Here is a 25,440-nt window from a genome sequence, read left to right on the forward strand (position 1 = left end):
ACATTTTTTTCAGATCTTAAGTGAATCTGTATTTAGTTTTATTCTCTTAGAAACTAAGCAAATCTTCCATTGCCTTATTAAAAAGGCTGGTGTTCATGTACAGCATTAAAGCATTGGCTATCACAATCAGGTTTGTCAAACTCCTATTGTTAATACTTCAGTATACAAAAAATATAATTCAAAGCCTCAGAGCTTTTGCATTTAGGAGACATAAAGTTACAGCTCTGCATTTAACTTAAGTGAAATTCAAATGGCCAGAGATTGATTTGAAAGCTGTTATTTTGTGTTCAAGCACTTTCATTCTGGTACATTTTACTTCTGTAATTTTTGGTTGTTCAGAGGATCCTAAGGATAAGAGGTAACAATCACTTTGCCTATGAATATAATTTGGATCTTTTGTCTTTTATCTCCTCTCCCTCACTTCTATTTCCAAAGGAGTTTGAAAAGAGGAAGCTGCTGTGAAAGAAAAACTGCAAGTTCCCTAAATGTATGGAATGATGTATCGTGGAATGGGAACCAGCAGCAGTTTGCATCTGATGTCCTCTGTTGTCAGCCTGTGCACCTGACTTTCGGATTTTAGGACATTGAGAACCGTTTTCACCTCCTTGTATACGGAGATAGCCAATAAATCTATCATTTGGCTTGAACACAGTTTGGAGACTTTATTATTCCATTATAGAAAATGGGGGGAATGGGAAAAATGGAGAGTACATGTGTGCACACGTGTGTTTGAATGAGCTCAGTAGAGAACACTCTGACTTGAGAGAATGAGGCTATAAAAAAATTCAATGTGCCATTGTCTCAGACAGAGAGCGACTCTAAGTCTCTTGAATCATAGTTTTCTCATATGTATATATAATATTTATCATCTTGCAGGTGAGTGTTGAAAATTAGGGGTAAATATTAAGTATCTCTGACACTTAAGGCAATTTAATTGTCAGTGCCACCACCATTATCACTGTCGTCATCATCATCATCATCAAGATTGCAGGCAGAAACACATCTATGTTTCTGTTTTTTCCTAATTGGGATATGGAGGGCCTTCAATAATGGTGCATTTTTCTGTGGTTGTGCAGATGGCTCTCCTCTTCCCCATCTAGAACCCCATTTCTTTGCCTGAGGTCTACCACAGTCACTGCAGGAAAGTGGTCACTGCTCCACTTTTGTTTAAAAGAGACTTGTTAACAAGCAGCAATCCCAATGGATAATTGTCACAAAAGACAGATGCCATCTGTCTTCAGGAGTTTACCTTCTGGAGAGAGACAAAATATTCTCAAATTGTCTAACTGGCCAAATAAGAGCTTCAAAATACAACCTGAAGGAGAAGCCCCTGAAAAAAAGTTTGGGGAGGTGTCCCTGGGGAGGGGATGTTAGCTGGGCCCTGAAGGCTAGAGGTACCAGTCATGCACAAAAGAGGGATAAGTCTCCAGGGACGAGATGAGTGCAAATTTGGAGGAGGTGAAGAGCACAGTGCTTTAGACCAATGAGCCCTGGGAGGGGCTAACGGCGGTTTTGGGAGGCTGGGGAACCATGTCCAGGCTGCTGCAGGTTTAAAGAAAAGGTGTCAGGAGAGGGATTCACAGTCCAAGCATTCCACCCGGGCCCAGGGACATGTCATCACCTTTGCATCAAGGAGACTTTAATTCCTGCTCAGCTGCTTCCTCATGTTGAAAGCGGGGATGATGACCCCTATCTCACAGAATAGCTGGGCAGAACATATGGGTGTGTAAGGGTGCTCATTACAGGTTGGACTTGGCATTGCTCCATAACTCCTGAATGTACCCCTGGGATCACAGGCTGATGCCCGTGGCCAGGGAGGAAAACATGTTCAGTCTTTCTGGGTGGGTGCTTCCAACCAAAGGTCCCTATAGGGCAAGCCTATTCTTGTCTAACAGTATTTGTGACAGGGATGTAATTCATAGGGACAGGTGACTAACAGAAGAGGGTCTTGTGAGCACACAGCCCTGGTTCCAGGCTGTTTCAGGCCTAGCTTGTCTCCCTTTTCTGTCCCCTGAGCATCCATCTCTACACATCCCCGCTCCTCATACTTCTGTTTCTAAAGCAGCTCAGTGCCCGCTTGACCCTATTCTCCCATTCCATCTTCCCTCTCCCATTCCCTTTTCCCTTCACCCCACCTAAAATCTTGTGTGAAGCTACTCCCTCCTGCCTTCCTGACTATGGCTTTCACCTCTTTCCCTCCTGCAACCACCACCACCTCTGGTCTGAGCAACTCTAGACATATCTGAGCAGGATATTTAGTTCTGGTTTTTCTGATTTCATTTGTACAACCCAAAAGTGAAAGTCCAACTCATGAGCCCGGTGCATTTTTAACTTTCATTAAAGCAACTTTCAAACATTTGCTAAATAATTGCTAATAAACTCCCAAGTACCCATCACCCAACTTTGAAAATTATCAAGATCCTGCTATTTTTGTGTAATGTGTACCTCCAATTCATCCCCATCGTTGTTGCTATGGTTATTTAATTTAGGATGAGGTGGTTGATTTCTATAGGATTATGATTGGGGTTTAGTTAAATTCTATTGACTATTTTGAAAGGAACTGGCCAGTTGACAGTACTGAGTCTTCTGTATTTCAATTTTTTTGCCACAAAAATATACAAACATAAATTGATTTTTGTACATTGACGTGGCAAAATAAATTTATTAAATTTAGTGGTTTTAAAAAATAGATTTTGGGGGGAATTTAGTATAGGAATTTATGTTTCCTATGAATAGAGTTTTACTTCTTTCTTTGTAAACTTTGTGCCATTTTCTTTTCCTTGCCCTATTGTACTTGCTCTACTGCAATGCTGAATAGGCAGAAGAACAGATATCCTTGCCTAGTTTCCAATCTGGAGATTTTTCCACGGTTTTCCATTAAAGATGATGCCGAGGATCTGTCCTTCATCATATGGGGGCAAGTCCCCTCCGTTCCAAGTTACCTGAATGTTTCTGGTGTTTTGTTTGCTTTCTTGTATTTTTAACCCTGAATGGTTGATGAATTTTGTCTGTTGATTTTTTTTGAATCTATGAAATAAGTACCTTTTTTTTTTTTTGAATCTATGAAATGAGCACCTTTATTTGCTCAATTTAAATGTTTAGTTTTTAAATAATGACATATATTCCCATTCATGAATGCCACTTGGACACATTACTCTGTCATATGTTGCTGGGTCAATTTGCTAATATTTTGTTAAAAGGGATGTTTTTCAAGGGATGCTTTTCAAAATTTTATTTTCTTATGGTGTCTTTGCCAGGCTTATCATTGGGGTAATATTGGCTTTATACAATAATTTGAGAAGTACTCTTTTATCCTCTATTTTCTGAAAGAGTTGGCACAAGATTGGTATTGTTTTTTTCTTAAATGTAATAGAATTCACCAGTAAAACCACCAGAGCTTGAAATTTACTTTGTGACAGGTTTTGATTATAAATTCCATTTCTTTGATAGATGAAGGCTTTTCAGATTTTCTGTTTGGCCTTGTACTATTTTTTTGGGTTAATTCTAGTATTTATTATACATTGGGGAGGGCCCTCAAGCAAAAAGCTACAAATTCAGATGTTTCACAGGTAATCCCTGCATCATCTGTCTGATTTTTGTCACCCTTCAGTGCTTATAGATAATTGTTTTCTTATAAATTGTTTGTCCAAATTTATTGTGGGAAGATCCATCTGATCAAGCTATTCCATCATTACTAGATGCTGGAAAACCTCTACTGCAACATTTTACAGAAATGAAAGGGCCCCTTTCAGCATTCCCTCTTCTGCCCTAGAACAAGCAGCTTTGAGCAAGACAAGGCATATCATTCTCAGATGTCATCAGATTTGTCAAGTTATTTCACCCTGAGTTTATGGGTCTCATTCTGTCCTGTGAGTCACATGTATAATGGCTTTGAGTTATACTGACATCCTGGGGGGACGTTCAGGCCCAGATTTGAGGAGACTTCAAATGAGTTTGGTCTGGTGTTTTATTGCTTTGAATATCTCACCTATTTCCTGTCTCCATACTCCCCAAATGCAGAGCATAGCCCCTTCTTAGATTCTTCACAGTCTCTTTAGGAGGCAGTGATTATGGGAGACGGTATTAAAAATTAATTTTAATTTTGGAGTAACATTTTTATGTGGTAGACTATTGCTGAGAAAAGCTGTAAGGTGCTCTCAACCCAGAAGTAAGTATTTGTCACACTTTCCTGGAGTCCCACCAAAACCACAGAGAAATAATCACCACAACTTTTCTCCTTCAGTTCTTACTCTAATCCTTCTCCCAAGTCCGATGTGATAAAGTTCCTCCTCCCCACCCCCAGGCCCCTGTGGTGGTTCTGCATCTTCCAATTGCTCCATTTCTAGCTGTTGCTGTCTTTGAAAACTGCTCTTATTTCTTCTGCAGAACTTTTAACACTTGCTGTGCCTTAGTTCTAGCATATCTCAGCTCTTTAGGTAAGTCCTGGTCTTCTCAGTCACAACTGTCCCCCCGGGAGTAATTCTGGGGTCAGTACAAAATGGGATTCTTTTTGGCCTGCTCCCCCATACTCTCAGCTTCTTATCTGACTCCAGTCCCAAGTTATATACCAAAACCTATTCTCTGACACCAACTAGGTGCCCTACAATTTAGTTGAAGTCAGATAGTAGCCACCAGGTAACAGACCTCTTAGGTTAAGGGGCTTAGTTTGGCAACTTTGTTCAACTTAAGATATCAATTGCAAGTGCTGATGTTTCTCCAGATAACTTACTTTTGTCTTACTTGCCACAAATTTGGGGCTTCCCACAAACCCCTCAGGTTCAGTAATTGTTAGGATGAATTACAGAACTCTCTAAAGACTGTACATACAACTATATTTTTATAATAAAGAATGGAACTCAGTTACTGTCAAATGGTAGAGAAGATCAGGGCAAGATCTAGGCAGGAGGGCACAGGAGCTCTAGCACCATGGAGCTGGCATCCATTGACATGTTTCCCAACTTGGAAGCTCTCTGAATATCGTCTAGAGTTTTATTGAAATTTCATTACATTGGTATGATTAAGTCATTTATCACCTGATTGATTAAGTCAATTACCAATCTCCAGTCTCACTTCCCTTTGTGGAAGTTAGGAGGTGGGGGTGAAAGTTCCCACTCTGTAATCGCTGGTTGGTTTCCCTGTCTACCCTGGCCAACTCCTCCCAACAAACTGTCTAAGAGCTCACCCTGAGTCCTCACTTCAGCATGAAGTCAGTGAGGTCTAAAGGGGCTCATTATAAACAACAAAAGACAAACTTATCAGGATATTCCAAGGCGCTTCTTTTCTCCAAGGGTTTTTGAAGCCTTGTGTCAGGAACAGGAAATGAAGATCAGATTATTCTTTATTAAATCACACAAAGCTATCCAGGGACAGAGTGACCTTTCCCATCACACATTTTCCCATTACATTTCCCATTAAAATTCTCCTAGGGATCCCATTGCCTTCAGAAGAGTTTTGAACCCTCAGCCTGACACACATAGTCTACCTCAGCCTCCTTTCCAGCATCGTGTTGGATCTCATGCCCCAATAACTTCAAGCCAGCTACCAGAAACCCTGTAGTTCTCTAAAAAGCCCTAATCTTCCTGGTCATATGACTGCACCATATTCCGTCTTGGTAGATTGCTCTTTTACAGCCTCCTGGGTTTAATTAGCTTTTAATCATAGCTTAATATCTGAATACATTCTTCCTGGACTTTGGAACCTATTTCAGAAAAGAGCAAAGCTTCTCTAGAAAAGCTTCTCTAGATTACAAATTCTGTAATCATTTAGTGAGTGCTTACCATGTGCAGGCAGGCACTACTGAACATCTTGTTTGTATATTTCTAATTCTTACTGCAATCCAAAGTGCTTGCCTCTTCTATTTTGCCAAGTTGCTTCTTCAGCATCTCAATGCCTGAAAGAACTTATCTACTGGTGGCCTTTCTGTCTTTATCTTAATACAGGGTCTCCCTAAGGAAGGAAATTCATGGAATGAAACTGGACTTAGCCTCTTCTTGGTAGAGGATTTATAATTAGCTCCCCAAGGAAAGGAACTTGTTTTATTCATTGTATATACCTGTCACCTAGAACAATGTCTGGCACATAGTAAGTACTCAATAAATATTGTTTTAATTGAAATAAGAAACCTTTGGCAAAGTTGCAGAATAAGGTAGTAACCTAATCTTTATGTTTTCAGTCTTTATCAGCTTAGGGCTCTTAACTTACATAAATTAAGTACAATCCTTGACTTGGGGAAACTGTACCCTGTCTGTGGAAATACAACCCACATGATTCTCTATACAATGAATATTTATTGAATATCTGCTATGTGTCAAGTACTCTGATAGATGTCTGGGTTCAAGGGGAGAATAAGACAAACACAATGTGTTTATCAATAGGTGAAGAAGACATACCCTGACTATGTGCTCATGAATGTGATGATGACAAGGAGATACCATCTTACACCAGTGAGAATGGCACATATTTTTAAAAAAACTAGCAATAACAAACATTGGCGAGGATGCGGAGAAAAAGGAACTCTACTGCACTGCTGGTGGGAGTGCAAAATCGTCCAACCACTATGGAAAGCTGTGTGGAGATTCCTCAACCTGCTAAAGATGGAGCTTCCATAGGATCCAGCAATTTCACTCCTAGGTATTTACCTAAAGGACACAGAAACATCAATTCAAAAGGGCATCTGTACCCCTATGTTTATAGCAGCACTATTTACAATAGGTAAGCTATGGAAACAACCCAAATGCCCAAAAATAGATGACTGGATCAAGAAGATGTGGTACATATACACAATGGAATATTACTTAGCAATCAAAAAAGATAACTCATGTAATTTGCAGCAACATGGATAGAGCTGGAAGAGATCATGCTCAGTGAAATAAGCAAAAAAGAAAAAGGAAAGGAAAATACCGAATGATCTCACTCATAGCAGGAGTTTAGAAAACCTAAATACGGGATCAGGAAAAAGACTAATTATAATAAAGTAAAAATCAAAATCAATAAGCAACTATAAACCAGAGACACACTATGGAGGGGGGAGGTAGAAGGGAGTAGAGTCAAAACAAAGGTGGTGGGAATTGTACAGGGATCATAACCAAGATGAAAATACATACATTACACAAAAATGAAAAATGATATAAAAATATACAAAATTAAAAAACAAACAAACAAAAAAAGATGGTAGTCATGAATGTGATGGGGATGATGAGGATGAAGATGAAGACAACAAAGGAGATGACAGTGATGGAGAAGGTGGTGACCATGATCCCTATCCCTTAAGCAGTGCCCACCTCCTGCCAGGCCTGGTTCTAAGTGCTTTACATATACTAACCCATTAATCTTGAGGCCCCCACAAGGAGGGTAAAACTATTATCCCTAATTTATAAATGAGGAAGCTAAGGAACAGAAAGATTGAGTTCCTTTTTCAAGGTAGGACAGGCAGTGTTAGGAAAGTGAGAAGCTTGTGGAAGTGTCAGTCAGGAGGCTCTAACAAGTTTAGGGAGTGAGGGTAGCATGAGGATATGACATGATGTTTAAGCTTAGAGTTGCATTTGCTGAATATGGGGCTGGGATACTTGCTAAGTGCAAGGTTTAATGCAAACTCTATGCAAAGGACCCCGCATGTATGAACACATAGAAACCCTGACATATTTGAGAAGGAAGAAGAAGTCGAGGATGGCTGGACCAGAATGAAGAAGAAATGTGTCTTTAGATGAATTTGGAGAATTAAAATGAGAAGAGGTCTTAAAGGTCAGTTAAGAATTTTGTTTCTTAGTCCAAGAGCAGTGAAATATATTGAAGACTTTTAAGCAGCAGCATGTGCATTTTTGAGAGAGCTTTCTGACTCCTGTGTGGAATTGGAGACTGGCCAGAAGTTGATGGCATTAAAGCAGCTGAGAGGTGATGGTTTACTGGGCCAAAATGGTGGCAGGAGAGAGAACAGACAGTGGGCATTTAGATTAGAGAGATCTGTAAGGAATAAACCAGCAGAACCTAGTAAATTATTTGGTTTAGACAAGTGAGACAGTTGATTTCTAACTGACTGAATACAAAAAGGAGGGAGTTAAGATGACATGTTAAATTTGAGGTTTCCTCCAGGTGGCAGTGTCAAGCAAGCCATGGCAAATGTGAACCAGATGTACTCTGATTTGTGATTGGGCAGGAAGTAATAGAAGCTATAGGAATGATCAGGATCATCTGAGAGAAATCAGGAGAAATTGGGTCTTGTGCCCACCCCATCACTGAGCATTGCTGTCACCCACAGGTCAGGAGAGCTGAACTGCACAACATACTCTGTAGAGACCTTGACTCTACGCACAATGTTCCTTTTGATTTTAAATCACCACGTGCAGAGATCAGATTCCCATGACTGGTGGGAGAAGCAAATGTCAGAGCATTTAAAAAAGTTATTGCTTTAGACTTGGATTTTGACTCGTGGAATGCCACTGCAAGATCTCAGCGATCATCCGGTGACTGCACATTCTTTTTTTTTTTTTTTTTTATAGAGGCATGTTTATTTACTTATTTATTCATTTGTTTGTTTTGTTTATACACGCACTGGGTACAGTCAGAAGCGCGGGAGGGTGAGAGAATTCACCAGAGCCAGAGTGGGGAGCAGAGCAGGCAGAAGGACCGAAGTACACTGCTGAGGGGAGCAGCGGGCGGCAGGAGAGGTCTGCGCGCCATGTGGGACCCTCCTCTGGTGGCCGCGGAGCAGCCGGGGATCGAACCGGCGCCGCAGAGGCCCCGGGCATCTTCGCAACCCAGCGCTCAACCGCTGCGCCACTGGGGAGGCCCGACTGCACATTCTTTAGGAGAAATTGGTGCCAAGTTTCCTTTGCAACCCATGGATGGCAAATGCCAAAGATGATATATAGGGAGTCACCAAGGAGGGCTTTATCATCCAGCTACACCAGAGAAGAACAAGAACGTTTTTACATGACAACGTAGAGCTGTGAGGATTTACCAGGAGTCAAGTGCCATCGATCTTAAATGTTACACATTTGAAATGCAAACTCCTGGATGGAGGGTGAGTCTGGGAGGAGAGTCTTGTGAGGAATTAGGAAGGAGATGATAAGTCAGTATTGATATAACAGAAAGGAATTGGGATTTTTTTTTTTCCAACAAAAGAGAGTGTGAAATGGTTAACTAGAAATGATATCCACTGATGATCCCAGGTTCCTTTTCGAGTCTGATGATCGCTATGGACTCTGCTCACACATACATATACTCACAGACCCTTGGAAACCAGGGTTAGAGCCCTTGACTAAAAAACAAAACAAAACAAAACAAAACAAAAAAACATAAACTCTTCCCTAAGGCATTGAATTTTTGGAGAAAGGAAGACAAAATCTTACATGGGAATGACAAGATTCATTGTGTCCCTCATCCTTGAAGCCAGTCTATACCTTCTGGCGAGAAAGGGGAATGTGATTCCCCATTGACAAACCCCTTTGCTTCTTTCACCCCGGACTAGTTCATTTGGTCCTGTCTTCTCCAGGTTCTGAGCTTCTGGCTCTGTATCTCCCATCTTAATTCCTGGCTTGACTCCTGATCTGGGCATTACGACTTGTTCTCTCATGTATTTGAACTTCGCTTCTCCTTAGCAGCCTTTGACTTTCAGCACCCTAGGTTGTCCCTCATAGGTGTCTGACAGATGGTCACCCAAAGGTGAAGTCAACTGGGGTCAGGGTCAGTGAGAAGCCATCCTTAGGCCTGAGCTGGCAATGGGAAGGAGTTGTTCCTGCAGCTGATGAGCCACGTGGTGGGTGAGAAGTCTCTGGTGGGGGCTGTGGCACAGCCAGTGTCCAAGTCAGGACCTGCCAAGGAGGAAGTGAGGGTATCAAGTGCCCTGACCACTCTTACTCCTATCCTCTGATCGGCTGGTAGGAGGACAGGCTGAACCCAACTGGGAGGAAGACGGTGGATAAATCCGGAAGATGCATAAATAGCCTACCCAGTGGCACGGCGCAGGGCAGAACGGAACTGGGAAGGCTAGAGAATGGCTCTGGAGCAGAGCATGGAGAATTGTAATTTTACTCTCTCTACTCTCAACTGGGCAATATCTTGGTCAGGGCAGAGCAGGGTGCTTTGAGGGAGAACTTGGAGTACATTTGGTCTAATACCTAATGCCCCCGGGGAGATTATTCGTGAAGGTTTGTGTTACATTGTACATTCTGTGACTTTCCTCTGGAAAAAATAGTTATTGTTGGTGTGCTCTCTGAGGTGTTGAAAGGTTAAAGGGTATTTGTAGGTGTGTATACCATGGTATTAGGTTTCTAGAGTGTCCTGTGAGAGAAGTGAAGATATCTCCAAGCGTGGCAGCTGGACCCTGGGACCCAAGGGCAAAGGGGCTGAGGCCTGGTAGGGGGAGGTCATGAGGCTGGACAAACACACTGTTTTCAGAGAGTCCAGGACACATGTTCCGCAGCTTCCCAGAGTCCTGATGGAGCTACTTTTCAAAGTGGTTTGAAATGTGATTTTCACTTTTCAAAGTGGTTCTCTCAGCCTGGCTTTTCAAAGTGGTTCTCCCAAAATCACCTAACATGGCGCAGTTTGCAGAGAGCACAGCTGCAGGACAAGCCTTGGACCTGAGGCTCCTGGGCGGTAGCTGGGGAAATGACTCTGTAATGTGTTTTCTGGACTGTTTGTCATTGTCTCTTGTTTTTCTGGATGACACAAAAGTGCTGTAACAGAGAAGCTCTAGCGTTACTTTTCAGGTGGGAGAGCTAAGATTTGTGCACGGAAAGCCTAAAATCGTAGCCAAGTTGGTGACAAAACTGAAATTGGAGCCTGGATTGACTCTCCTGTCTCCCAAGGATGTGTGTAAGGAGCACAGCTACCATGCAGGATGGAGGCACTTACAACAGACGGCATTTTCAGAGATAAAACGGTGTTCAAACAGGGTGAATTATGTCTTTGACTTAACGTCCTTGACTTGTATGTGCTCTATGATTGGGATAGCCTTGCCCTGGAAGGGGGCATGTGCTGGATATGCTCCGTGACAATAAGGTGCAATAAATCTGGGAGGGGTCAGGAGTCAGGGCCTTGCTTTTGGCCTCTGGCACAGAGCTTGACTCTTCCCGCTAATGAGCGGACCACAGACAATGGGGATGGCATTCAAGGTGTTCTTCGTAGTTTCAGGAAAGGCCATCAAAAAAGGAACTTTGGTTCTTCATCAATTTCACTTTATCAAGAATTCCATCGAAGCGCTACAGGGCTGGGCGGCTGGTGTCAGCTCTGTCAGATCCGAATGGAGATTTGAAATTGTTCAGGATCAAAAGACTGGTTAGGTGTGCTACAATCCAAGGGAAAACTGAGCTGACAGTGTGAAGGTCAGCACTCATGGCTTTTATTCAAATAAAGGAGTTCTATCTTTTAATAACTTTTTAGTTCATTAGTATTCTGGTATGGAAAGGAAAGCATCTTCTCTGCTGCTGAATTAATGACTTTTCAATATGTGAGAACTTTAATTTTGACACTGGGGGCAGAGAGGCCTCTGCATTGTGATCGGGTTGGTCATTGTTGGTTCCAGCAGCCAGAGAAGCAATGAGCCATGATCCAGAGCGAGGAGTATGTCACCTTCAATGAGGCACCTGCAGGTGACAGGTTTCCAGTGATGGGGTGGGGATGAGGAAATGTTGAACACAGGAAAGTACCCCAGGGGAGAAAGAGCCATTCCCACACAGCATCCAAGACTGGATAGTGCACAGTTTATGACTGTGTGGGTCAAGGGTGAGAAACAGCAGCTGGCTAGTGAGTAAATGGTGAGTGGGAGGAGAGAAGGGGACCCTCCTCCCCCGTCCCTGCTCCCCACCCCCTGCAAAACTTCATGCCTGCAGCTGGTCCTTGTGTCCTGGCAGAGGAGGGCAACGCGAAGGGGCAGAGTAAGGATGTGAAGGTGAAAGTGGTGACAAGCCTTTCTTCCTAATGGACATTACTGGTGATGACTTGGAATTGGAAACACTAAAGTCTGAAGCAATTTTATCCCTTAAATTAGTACTAGGGTTTGAGTCTTTTAAGTAGGAACAAAAGAGTCATGAAGGGCAGGAAAAAAATAACCCCTGTTAGTTTCCTTGGGCTCCTATAACAAATGACCACAAACTGGCTAATAAAACAGCAAATTTATTCTCCCTTTTAGTTCTGGAGGCTGGAGTCTTTTTTTTTTTTTTTTTTAAGATTTATTTATTTATTTATGCAAGCACTGGTTACAGTCAGAAGCGTGGGAGGGTGAGAGAATTCACCAGAGCCAGAGCGGGGAGCAGAGCAGGCAGAAGGACCGAAGTACACTGCTGAGGGGAGCAGCGGGCGGCAGGAGAGGTCTGCGCGCCATGTGGGACCCTCGCCAGCAGCCGGGGATTGAACCGGTGCTGTAGACGCTGTGGGCAGCTTCGCAGCCCAGCGCTCAACCGCTGCGCCACCAGGGGAGGCCCATGGAGGCTGAAGTCTTAAAACACAGTGTGGGTTGGTTTGCCTCTCTCCCAGAGGCTCTGGGGAAGTCACTACCAGCTTCTGGGGGCTCTTGGTACTGAATGAGGAAGTTAGAAAATGGCTATAGGTAGTTAGCTAGAATCAGGGGGTGGGGGGCTCAAGCCCTGGTGTCTAAGCCCTTCCATCAAACTGAATAAGGGACAATCTGTTGGAGCTAGGGAGTGCCCCCAAACCCAGGTGTCCTAGGTCCATTTATCAAATTGATGAGGAATAATGGTGGGGGTCACGGTACCCCAATCTAGTAAAAATCCAATGTTTTGAACACCAACACAATAACACAATGATAAAGCACGGCCTGAAACTTGTTTCAGGAAAGCAGGCCAGGTAACCTGGGAGACTCAGTAACCTAGGAGACCCCACAGGCCTCAACCAATCAGCAGAGACAACTCAAGGACACCCAATGACCAAACTCCTTGCCCACTATACCCATATAAACACTTGCTTCCTGCCCCCGTAGGGCAACCCGTCTGGATCCTTCTGTGTTCATTTCCTGTCCTTTTTATCTGTCAATAAATTGTTTGCTTTTGTACATAACTCTGGTCTCAATGTTGATTTCTTTCCTCACCAAGATAAGAACCAAGATCCTCTAGGGGTTTGCAGACTCCCAAGCTCAATTCAGTACTCCTGGGCATCCTTGCATTATAGCTGCATCACTCTGATCTCTGGCTGTCTTAGCGTGGCCCCCGTCCCTCTCTATATCATCTTCCCTGTCTCTCTCTTTTAAAGATACTTATCATCGACTTTATCATTGATTATGTGATAACTCAGGATAATCTCCACTTTGAGAGACTTAATTAATTATATCAGCAAAGACCTTTCATTCCTAAATAAGGAAGCAGTCGCAGCTTCCTGGAATTAGGACAGAGCATTTCTTTGGGTTGCCCAGCACCACTCACAGTGGGTTTGTGATTGCAGCACAGGAGTTAAACTTGCTCAATAACATGAGATTTGGGAAGGGACAGGGAAGGCAGAGCCTGATACTGCTGGCTGCATTTGCACTTTTCTTCTGAAAGCTCCAGGGAGGCCCTGAGGGGATCAGATCAAGGCATATTCTTTTAAGTGTGGCAAGAAGGAAACAGACAAAATTGTGGGTTTATGGGTTCCAGGTGGGACGATGAAGGAGTTGCTGCTTCTTTCTTCTTTTTAAAAATTGCTCATGGAAATGAAGCCATCGACTGAAAGTGAAAGAGGGGACAGTGTTAGGAGGTTTGAAGAGAAAAGAGAGCAAGTAAAAGAGGCTTTAGGCGAAGAGAAAAGGGAACCATTTCAGGTCTTCATCACCTCACACTTCAACTAAGTACTCATAATCATTTTCCTGCCTCAGATCGCTCCTGTCTTTATCTTCATGCCTCTCCTAATTCTCTGTTCTTGCTCGAAAACCTTCAGTGAATCCCTATTGTTAAAGCAGTAAGGCTGAAACTGCAGAGTTTACCAAGACCTGTTGTGACCTGGGCCCTGACAGATATGCTTCTTGACCTATTCCAGCGATTTCACCTCAGGTAAAGTAGTCGGTGGCAATTTTTTTTCTGTAAAGATCCAGATTTTAGGCCTCTATGGTGACTACTTGACTCTGCTGTAAGAGCAGCGGTGAACACCACCACCTGGGTGAGTAGGTCTGTGTTCTCATGGAATCTTGTCAGACCTGAAATACGAATTTCATATAATTTTCAGGTGTCACAATACATTTCTTGGCTTGCTTTTTAACCATTAAAAAAAAAATGTAGAAACCATTCTTAGCTTGCAGGCCTTACAAAAACCTGGCAAGCTGGATTTGACCTGTCAGCCTACTTGGCTGAAGGCAGAGAGAAATCGTGTCTGTTCTTTCTTTCACTCTGAGCCCTTGCCTGCCTAACATCCATCTTCTTACACATTAAATATGTCCTACACTTTAACCTAAGTGCTTCTTCTCCTGTTCCATCAATATTCTTCAATCCCCCAGCTGCCCCAAAGCTCTTAGGGGTTATGCCTGGCATTTGACCTCCCAGAGCCCAATTGTCTGCACTCCTCATGATGTTCAGCGAGGCCTGTTATTTATCTTTTCTATGTCTTTCTTGTGCCTCCCAAGCAAACTGTATCTTTTTGAAGGGCAGAGCTTGCATTTTAAGTCTCTGTGTGTCTCCTGGATTCATGCCCTACACCTACTTGGTGTTCAATAAATATTCAAGAAAAAATGGTACTTTTTAGACCCTACTCTGCAGGGCTCAAAGGACTTATTTTATGCACAAAGTTCAGAAATGAAAAGCCAAACCCGAGCAAAATTGCTTCCCTTTGCATTCTTCATTTTGATGATGTCTCTAAGGTATGGTTTTCTAGAATCTTTATGCCCCTAATATATTCTAAATTACCTTCAATTTCTGTTGTAGCTAATAGATAGGAGGTGACATGGAAGGGTACAGGGCCTCCGGTCACCTAGAGTCATATACCAAAACCTGTTGGAGCCATCTCACAAACAGACCACACCAGGAGATTTTATTAAGGGTTTTACCTGTGCTAGATAATTATGAACCATAAAGTTAACGCACACTGGAAAGAGGCAAAATGAATTTGGGGTGTACTGAATGTAATTCAACCAATTGGGACAATGATAATTAGGACGACCCTGAGCGACACTTCAATATATCGTTCTGATCAGGTGTTATTTGGAGGTCATTGAACAGATGTTATTTGACATATTGCTGTACTCGGGGAAACAAAGAAAGGGAGAAAACAGCAGATTTTGAATATCCTGAATTCTGTGCCTCAGGTATTTTAAAACTATAAACTCTCCTTCCCACCTCTATTGCAGGGGGCCACTTGAAGTCAATCTGTTGAACCTTCAGCCTGAACTCGAATTAGCCTACATACTACTTTTTGCACAGTAGATAATTATAATAAACTCCATATAAAAATTAACTATTGAGGATGTATCTCCCTCTAAAATTGTTTTTAAAAACTGAAGGCTGGGCCTCCCCGGTGGCGCAGCGGTTGAGCGCTGGGTTGCGAGGCTGCCCGCAGCCTCTGCAGCACCGGTTTGTTCCCCGGCTGCTCCCTGGCCACTGGAGGAGGGTCCCACATGGTGCGCAGACCCCTCCTGCTGCCCGCTGCTCCCCTCAGCAGTGTACTTCGGTCCTTCTGCCTGCTCTGCTCCCTGCTCTGGCTCTGGTGAATTCTCTCACCCTCCCGCGCTTCTGACTGTGCCCAGTGCATGTATAAACAAAACAAAACAAAACAAAACAAACAAACAAACAAATAAATAAATAAATAAAAATGCCTCTATAAAAAAAAAAAAAACTGAAGGCTAAAATACTCACCCTTGAAAGCTGACTATAGAACTGAGGCAGACAATGGGGGTGCTGGAGCGGGAGGAATAAGAAAGTTGGGGTGGGACGCAATGGACTATGGTGGTGGCCTATGGGTGTTTTGGAGATGGGTGTGGTATGGGAACAACATCTGAAGAGGGAGATCCTGTATCTCTAAAATACAAACTATGATGTAAACCAACGTGACTATAATAAAAAAAAAAAATAAAACAAAATCTGAGGGTTGCCTCAACATTTCCCCTCATCTCAAAGTCATTCCCTTTACTTCAATTCTGCATTTACTACCATAGTGGAATCAAGAAAAACCCCACTCTAGAAATCCACCTGCAGAAATTATACCCCTTTTTTCTTCTCCGGGCTCTATTTTTGCCTCCGAAACCAAACTCACTAGAAGTGAGTGTATCAGCTGCAGAGATACAGCAAGCTGTGGAATGCAGGAGAAAACTCTCACCTATTTCCCTCACAAGACAGTCTTCCTCGAGAATCTTAGAGATTGTCTCCCTTTAATAGGACTCCATAGTGTCTGGGAGGTCACTAATTGCGGTGACCAGGTCGTTAGCCTAGACTTAGAGAGGAAAAGGACATTTTCTCTTACTGGAAATTGCTAAACAAATGTAGGAGACCAAATGTATCGATGTAGGTTGTAACTGTATTCCCAGAGTCTAGAACAGTATTTGGTCCATGATAAGATGTGAAATACATGTGTCATCTTGGGTCAGGCTCAGAGACTACTAAATACTCTATAATTATTATTGAAAAATGTTACAGTTTAGATTTCACCTAATAAACACATGTATATTTGTGAAATGATCAAATGAATCCTGAGTGCCCACAATATTCTTTCTTTGAGAGGCTGGCATGAATGGGAATGAGTGTGGTTGCAAGGGGGTATAAACTTAATTAGTGAGCTCCATGGAGACCCTTCCCAGCTCCAGGCAATAAGAGGAGCAGGGTTGGAGTGGAGGTTGCTGGCAGAATTACCTCAACACCATGCACTTAAGTCTCGTGGGGCCCCTTCTTCGCCCCTGCCTTTCCATGCCTCTGCCAGGGACCCTGGCAGTTTTCCCATCTTGCATGCATTTCCTTATGGTTTCATGAGCTTCAGGCCTTGCAGAACTCAGAACTGCCCTGGGAGGTCCTTACTAGAATTCCTCTTTGATTTCCATGAGATCTGTTTTGGTCAACCTGTATTTCAAACCTCTGCTCAAAAGACCCCACTTGAATGATGATTTCCCAGATTCCTCCTTATTCTCCCTCCTGCACCCCCACTCTATCCAGAGCAGTTCCACTCACCTTCCTTTGGCTTTTGTTTATGCCAACCTTCTTCCTACCTCTGGACACCTCCTGCCTTTTGCTGTCTCCCCCTCCTGCCCTTGTATGCACTATTAGCCCAACAGGGTCCTTACAGCCCTTCTTTAGATCGATTTTTTCCATCTCTCATTCTGTATTTCGAGCCTCTCCCTCCCTTACTATTTCTCTTTCAGAGTAGCAGCCTTCTCAGTTCTGTTTCAGGATCATTACACATATTTGGCTTAGAGTTATGGGTATGCTGATCTGTGCAGTCTCCATCTCTCCTGTAGGCTGAGGAGAGTAGGCCTGTGGTATTCACCCACACGTGCCATTTTAGACATAGTGCCTGTTCCAAGGTGTGTGCATATTGAATATTTAATGAATAAAAGAACAGGTGCTCCCATGGCACTGAATGAAAGTCACATCGCTTTATGGCTTAGCCATGGCTTGTTTAGTTTGTTTTTACATGATTATTTCTTCATTGTGCATTCCTACTCTTAGAGCACAGGAAGCATACATTTTTATCACTTGTGTCAGCGAAGGGAAAATAAAGGCTTTTACACCACTGGCCTCTGTGGCTACCACCTGCGGCCTTGATCTTGTTAACATAGAAGGTGCGTGGGTGTGGGACACGCATCCCTGATTATGGACACCTGAGCATGGGTGAGTGCGCATGTGCAAGTGTGCACACCTGTGCCTAGGAGGGCGGGGATAAAAGGGCGGCGTCGCAGTGGGGAAGGGTGCTCGAGTCGCTGTCTCCCTGCTGGCTTGTTTCCCGCTGCTTAACACTAAAACCTGTGAAAATGATGCCAAAGCCTTCAAAATTCTCTTTCAAATCACTAGAACCGACGATGGTGAACCTACTCAGCCTGGGATGGTTGCAAAACAGTCATATAGTAAGTGCTTAAAAAATATTTCAAAAATTTAAAAAAGTCCTCTTATGTTCTCCCCGCTGCTCGCGTATCCCTGTGCAGTGATTTTCCTGACTTCTTGGGCTCAGGCATTTGGAGTTTTCATTGGTGCTCAGTTTGCTTTCCTCTGGAGCAGCTGAGCATGGAGAGGATCCTGAACCCAAGCAGCTCCTGCTTTCCGCGTCGTTCTTGTTGGCTATGTGCTTTTAGAAGGAGAACGCGAGGAATTCGGCTTCCTTGGTTGGCAGTTCTAAAGAGTGTTTGGAGCAGGGCCCTTAAATTGGGCCAGGAGGCTAGCTGGGGACGCTTGGGAGGCGCACCAAGGCCTGCTCCCCACAGGAACCATCACGGCAAGATCTCGGGGGGGCCGGCGGGGACGGCTCCGCCACCAAGGTGTTCTCAAAGCTCCCAGGTAGAGTGAGGACGAGGAATACTGCACCGAATCACTTCCATGTGTGAACTCAAAGTTGAACTCCTAGAAGTCCTAGCGTGGAATGGAGGTTGCCGGGAAGTGAGAGGTGGAGAAAATAGGGCGACGTTGGTCCAGGGTACAAACTTGTAGTTCTGAGATTAAGTTCGGGGGATGTAATGTCCGATGTGTGTGAATTAACTTGATTGTGGTAAATATTTTGCAAGGGGCATGTATATCAAACCATCACGTTGCATGCTTTATATACAAACTTGTCAATTATGCCTCAATGAAGTTGAGGAAAAGCAAAATAAGCGCTCCCAGGTGATTCTAATGTGCCTCCAGGATTGAAAGCGCTGCTCTGGGAGAACAAACACAGCTGTGACTTTCCTGAGGCGGTTTCACAGTGTCTTGCCGTAGCATGAGGACACTGGGAGCCAGTGTGCTTTCCTCACAAACAAGTAGAGAAACTTTGTTTTCAGGCTATGATGCATTTTGTTTTCTTTGCATAAGCATGGAAGGAAAAACTCTAGAGTGCCTGTGATCTGGAAAATTTCAGAAGAAAAATAAGGCGCTGGGACCTGGAGTTTCACATCTGATTACTTACATTCTTCCTCTTGTCAGTGGGGCGGGCAGGATTTATGGGATCTGGAGATGAGGTGCTTTTAAACTTGATTGTTTGGGGGTATTAGGGTATCAAGAGAGAAGTATCAGGAGAAACAGAGGTGAATGTATCTAAAGCCTTTGAATGTTAGATACTGGTGCTCATTTGATTTGTAATCGGAAAGTTTGGATTTGATTCTCAACTTGGCTACTTAACATCTGTGGGGTTCTGAACAAAACACTTAACTGCCTGAGCCTGAAAATCCTCATTTGCCAAGTGGGGATAATGGTACATATCTCTCCAGGTTCTTGTGAGGATTAAATGGATGATGTTTGTAAAATACTTAGCAGAGCATCAGGGGTATAGAAAATACTCAACAAATGGTGCCTGTTGGTGATAAGAGCAAAGGCAAGTTCCTGAATGCTCTGTGGTTAGGTTGCAGGGTCCCTGACAGCAGGAAGCATTTATTGGTGTTTCTTTTCCAGCCCCAATCTAGGTCCTACTACTGTGTGTGGAATTGGTGATGGCTCTTACCTTGAGGCTGGGGCAGGAAGTGCAAGTTAATCTTTTTTAGCAGGGTGGTCACCAGGAAGGGGGGAGGTTCCAGGTTCCCTGCCCCACCCAAAGGAGGGTGGAGCTGAGCAGAGAAGCTGCAGAGGAGACTGAGAAAGGGGAAGCAGGATGGAGATCCAGAAGGAGACCTGGAGGAGGCACACGGAGCCGAGAGACACGTGAAGAAACTGCACTTGCCTTTTGGTCGTGGACTGGTTGACACAGATGTGGGTGAGACCCGTGGGGAGGTGACAATGGCGGTTTTTGTCTTGATTTTGATTTTGCTCTTTTCCTCCCAAACTTGTCTGATTGCTTCTGATCCTTTTCTGTGGGTCTGTTATAGAGCAACCCCGATATTAAACGGGTTCCTGGCTGTGGGTCCTCACCTGCGCGCTTTAAAGGGACTTATGAATACTCTACTACAGACACACGCAAAAGGGTTAATAAAAGGTTTATTTACAAGAGAAAAAGAAATAAGGAAAATGTACAACTCAGGGAGAAAATATGGAAATAAAGTCTTTAATGCGTCCTACCCGATCCGACGACCTGGAAACCCAAAGTCACTCTCAGAGCTGACCGGTCGCTCCGAGCTGGCTGAGAGCCCAAAAATGGAGAGCGCCCAAAGCCCACGTGTCTGCCTTTTGTATCCACCTGGCTGCTTAACCCCACCCTCAGGTCCCAGCCACCTTCCCTTTGGTGGTGATGGGATTTGGAGTTCCCAGTGTCTTGGCTTTGACCTGGGGTGGGGGTGGAGTCCACAAAGCCTATATGGAATTTGCTTTGGGACATCCTTTTCCCCCTAACAGGTCCCCACTGGAAGGTGCTTTAGACTTGTGGCAGGCTTTCGGGCCTTGCTCTGGGCCAGTCCTGTTTGGGTGGACTTTTACCCGCAAGAGGATGGGTAACTTAGGGTGCTCGATTTAGAAACTATTTTCTTTGCCTTTCCTGTATTGTTTGCTAATTGTATTAAAGTTCCTTTCTATTAAAGTCTTATATGTTTTGTGTTGATGTGGCAGATGGCAGAACCTATTTAGAGCAGGCAGGTTTGCGGGGACTGGGGTGCCCCTCTCCCTGTCCTCTAACATTTTTAGGAAGAATTCTACTGAGCAGAGAATCAGTGGTTAGTGTGAGTCTGAATCACCGAGGGCCTGTTATAACAGATGTCTGCACCCTACCCCAGAATTTCTGATAGGCAGATCGAGTAGTCAGCTTCTGAGATGATCTCCCCCAAGTCCACCCGCCAGGATTTGTGTCTACCCTGGCGTGTGGGCTGGGCTGAGGGACTCACTTCTTAGGAATAGAATCCAGCAATGGTGGGCTGATATCTCTTCTGAGAGTAAGTTAAAAAGAGTTGGTGGTTTTGGGGGATGTTGGGCTGCCTGTCATGAACTACTGTGTGGAGAGGCCCTTGGGGCAAGAAATTGATGTGTCTGACTGGGAGCCTCCAGGGAGGGAGATCTGCCACCAAGATGGGGATGAGCTTGGAAGCAGATCCTCCCCAAATGGAGCCTTGAGATGGCTATGTGGGAGCCAAGAAACACCTTGATTGCCACTTGGGACAGATTTTGAGAAGCACAGAGCTAAGCTATGTCCAGATTCCTATCACAGAAACTATGAGATAGTAAATGCCATTTTAAGCCACTAATTTTGGTAACTTGTTCCACAGCAATGGATAATAAATGCTGTAGATCTGAAGTGAAGTTCAAGAACTGGTTTTTTGTTTTTTTTAATAAGTTCTCAAATGAAGTTGATGCTACTGATCTGAGAATCAGATTTGGAAAACCATTGGCTTTTTATCCTAGAATTGTTTCTTTGTCTTTCTAATAACTGATCCCCTTCAGGTAACTCAAAGTTCATTTAAATAGTTTTCTAAGATGATAAGGCAAGTGAAGAGCCATTTACCCTGCTCACCCCACCTTTCTTCATCCCTTCCACCCTTCAAGGTCACCAACTCTAGAGACACTTCATTGGACCAGTTTTCTCTGGTTATTTAATTCGAGCCCAGGGACAACTCTTGAGTGATTAATGTGTACTTTGGCTAATAACTATTTTAGTAGATTTAAAAAAATACTTGCCTCTAGGAAACTGAGTGGGGCAGATGATTTGTTTTCATTTAATAGATAAAATGTGGCCATGAAGTAAAGTGAATTGCTTAGTTGCACAAGAAACTAGAACTTGAGCTAGGATGAGAACTCATGTCCCCTGATTCTATGAAATCTTTCTTTTCTAACCTTGTCTTTTCCCCAGCAGCTATCCATTTGCTTTATTATGAGCTTTAATGTCCTGGTCAGAGATCAGTGGTTATAAAGAACAGAAATTACTTAATGTTAGCTAAGGGTTACAGAAAGTTAAATGGAGGAAGGCAATCACCTTTTGATTTGAAATTTTAAAAGATAGCAAATTCTCAAATAAAGTTTCAATGTTGCTTCGTTATAATGTTGATTTTAAAAAACCACAAAAACAAAAAACTCCCAGTCTTGGCCACTGTGTGTGGAATCTGCAGGCTGCATGACTCTGTGTCTACGTGGGCTTTTTCTGGTGCTCCTTTCCCTCCCACATGCCAAAAATGTGCACATTAGGTTCACTGGTGTGTCTAAGTGACACTGGTGTGTCTGTGAGTGGTGGCTATGTGTATGATGTGCCTGTGATGGAAGGGTGTTGTGTCCAGGCTTGGTTCCCACCTTATACCTGGAGTTTCCCAATAGGCTCAGGTCATCCGTGACCCTGAGCTGAGTTACAAGAGGGCTAGAGAATAAATGAATGAATGAATGTCATTGTTTAATATAAGAAGTGTTTGGGTCTTTGTTTTTAGATGTCTGGTGACATTTTTTGTGGCAAATATACCATAGGAACTTAATTGTTGCTTATATAAGTTAACCAATGGTAAAGCTGGTTTTGTTTCACTTAGTCTCAGTTTCTGATAACATTCTAATGACATTAAGTCATCACTTAACATACAGTCTGCAAGGTCTAGAACTGTGGGTCTGCTACTCCTAAGCAGCCTGTTTGGCCACCATTTTGTTACTTACAGTTCTAAATCCTAAGCAAGGTCAGAACAGCTTGGTCAATTAGGTACAGGTGCCCCAACCTGCAAGGTGCCTTTCAAAGCACAAAGCAGGATCATGCTGGGAAGGCTATGCATCACAAGGTATGACTGGGAATGCAGGGGGGGGGCAGATGAACGGTGCATAAACCGTATTCCTGACTTCTACTTCATGGGGTATGACCGGGAGTGAGGGGAGGGGTGGGGGGGCGAGGATAAATGTATAACAAGGAACCCCAGAAGCTGATCACTGGAATGCCTTGTTGATAAGATTGAAACCATGGATGGGGAATTAGGGCGTGATCTCAATTACAATACTAAGTCATCAAGCAGATGAGATGTGCCTGGAGAGCAGACTCACAGTCCCTGATAATATGGAAGTCAGCACATTTTCTAGTTACATTCTTCCTTTTCCTTTTTAACTTCTTCCCCTTACAACTGATGCTATATGATTATTCTGTTACTAAAAAGGCCAGGATCTTGCTCTTCAGCAGCATCCTGCATTTTGTAGCCTGCTCCATGACTCCTGTTTCTTTATCAGTGTGGAATTGCCTGACACAACATAGAACCAAAATTATTTCTTTCATTTCTCATGAATCTCTTGGGTCCTCTTCTGTCTCCTGCTTCTTCTGTCTGCTCTTGGCCTTTCTGCTCCCCTGGAAAGTCAGCTTGCTTTTGTTTTGTTATGCTGCTGACCCTGACCTTCACTCAGTAAGTACTTTTTAGTTCAAGAACTTATAATTTAATAAGAATCCTCAACTCTTAGTTATAATTCTAAAGAGAGGAAATATTTAATTAGCTTACCTAAACCTGTGGATTAGGTACTGTGGGTGTGGTGCCACCTTCCTCCTACCTGACACTATCAGATGAGAAATTGAGGGGATTGGGGGTGCCTGGCAGAGCATTATGTAAGAGTAGAGTCAACAAATATTTTATATAAAGGGCCAAGTGATAAATAGGGGGGAAGGCTGGAGGGTGAGATTGATTTAGACTGCATGTGGGTCTCTTGCTACTTAAGAGGTAAATGTGTTTTTGTTACTAAAAGGGGCAAAATTCCAAGATGAGCATTTAGAGTGCCCAGCATGGGCTGATGTCTACTAGAAGTTTCACAGGAGGTGTATATTTGTGGAATGAACTTTTCCCTCAGAGTGGCTTCTCTTAGTAACCATTGAGTCTTTACTGGTCAGACAAGCGACTTAATGCAACTCTACAAAAAGACATCCCTAAATGATGTGGAATATCTTCTTACTGTTGCCCCTTTTTCATGTAGTCAGTCCATGCTGTGGTCAAATGGAAGAGGGGCTTGCCTGCAAAACCTGTGTGCGATATGGCTAAGACAGTAGATTATGTATTTGAAAATCACAAAAAACAGATTGATTATGCTTGCATCAGAGCTTTCAGAAGACCTAACATACTTAATTGAACCAAAGATGCCATCAATTGTATGGCACACTCCTATTTTATGTGCCACTAAAAAATAAAGAGCCAAGGACTGGCAATCTAACAAGGACACACCATTTGTTACAGGGCAGGGAGAGGGGCACCCCAGAACTCCCAAACCTGCCTGCTCTAAATAGGTTCTGCCATCCACTGCAGCAACACAAAACCTGTAAGACTTTGATGGGAAGGAACTTTAATACAATTAGTAAATAATACAGAAAAGACAAAGAATATAGTTTTCAAATCAAGTTACCCATCCTCTCTTGGGTAAAAGTCACCCAAATAGGATTGGCCCAGAGCAAGGCCTGAAAGCCTGCCACAAGTCTAAAGTACCTTCCATTGGGGACCCACAGAAAAGGATCAGAAACAACCAGACAAGTTTGGGAGGAGAAGAGCAAAATCAAAATCAAGATAAAAGCTGCCATTGTTATCCTCCCTACGGGTCTCTCACCCACATCTGTTTCAGGACCAAAAGGCAAGTGCAGTTTCTTCATGTGTCTTTCTGCTCCACGTGCCTCCTCCAGGTCTCCTTATGCCTCTGCATCCTGCTTCCTTCCTTCCTCAGTCTCCTCTGCAGCTTCTGCTCTTTAGCTCCATCCTCCTTTGGGTGGGGCAGGGAACCTGAAACTTCCCCTTTTCCTGGGGACCACCCTGTTACATATCGACTATAAGACACATATCATTTCAAAGATACTAGTATCTGCAAAAATTATGTCTTAGAATTGATGAAAATGGTTGGCTTACTAAGAGCAATCATACCTAAAATTGGTGTTACCATCAGGAAGCCCCGATTTTCGGCAATGAGGGGGCCTTGAAGTGCTGGAACAACACTCACTGTTCTACCATCACTAGGAACATAAAACATTAAAGTCCTTAGTAGTCATTCAGCCCAACTTCCTTCTCTGGAAATAAAAACTGTATCCCCCCTTTCTAGCATCATCTCTTAACATCTACCCAATTATTCTGAGCATTGTTGGAACTCCCTATCTCACATACTATCTCTCACATATTTTTGGGGTATAACTTACTGGGTAATTCCAATTTAAATGTGGTCATGCTTACCTAGATTCTGACTATGTGAGAATGTTGAGGTTGATTAATAGCGTTACCTGTCAAGAGAAAGAATCTTAGAAAGTTTGTTCAACAGACGAATTACACTACAAGGTGTTCCAATGACCACGTCTCAGTTTATTAATTTTTCCTCATTCAATAAGAGTGTATGCCCTGCCCTATGCCAAGTCCTAAATCAGTGACAGGCATGACTTGCCAGTTTCCATTCCTCACAGCTTATAGTTCTTTTAACTTCAGTTTGAAAAACACTAAGCTCTGATTTGACAGGTTTGTCTTGGGTACCTACCTGCATGTGGTCCAGTCACCGGCCTGCAGGGTTGCTCTGATGTAGTGCAGACAGG

The 25,440-nt window shown here is 43.4% G+C and overlaps 1 protein-coding gene across 1 annotated transcript in view; it reads left to right on the top strand.

The window, feature by feature from the left end:
- Positions 1-641, top strand: part of SUCLG1 (succinate-CoA ligase GDP/ADP-forming subunit alpha) — a gene marked incomplete at its 5' end in the record, with an annotated part of 29,262 nt that extends 28,621 nt beyond the window's left edge. The window contains one exon of the mRNA XM_084235458.1: positions 436-641. Coding sequence (XP_084091584.1) covers positions 436-462 — 27 coding nt within the window. The 3' untranslated portion in view covers positions 463-641. The remainder of the gene's footprint in view (positions 1-435) is intronic.
- Positions 642-25,440: the final 24,799 nt, after the last annotated feature.

Source organism: Talpa europaea, assembly GCF_964194135.1.
Source record: "Talpa europaea genome assembly, chromosome: 6".
In the NCBI taxonomy this organism is placed as follows: domain Eukaryota; kingdom Metazoa; phylum Chordata; class Mammalia; order Eulipotyphla; family Talpidae; genus Talpa; species Talpa europaea.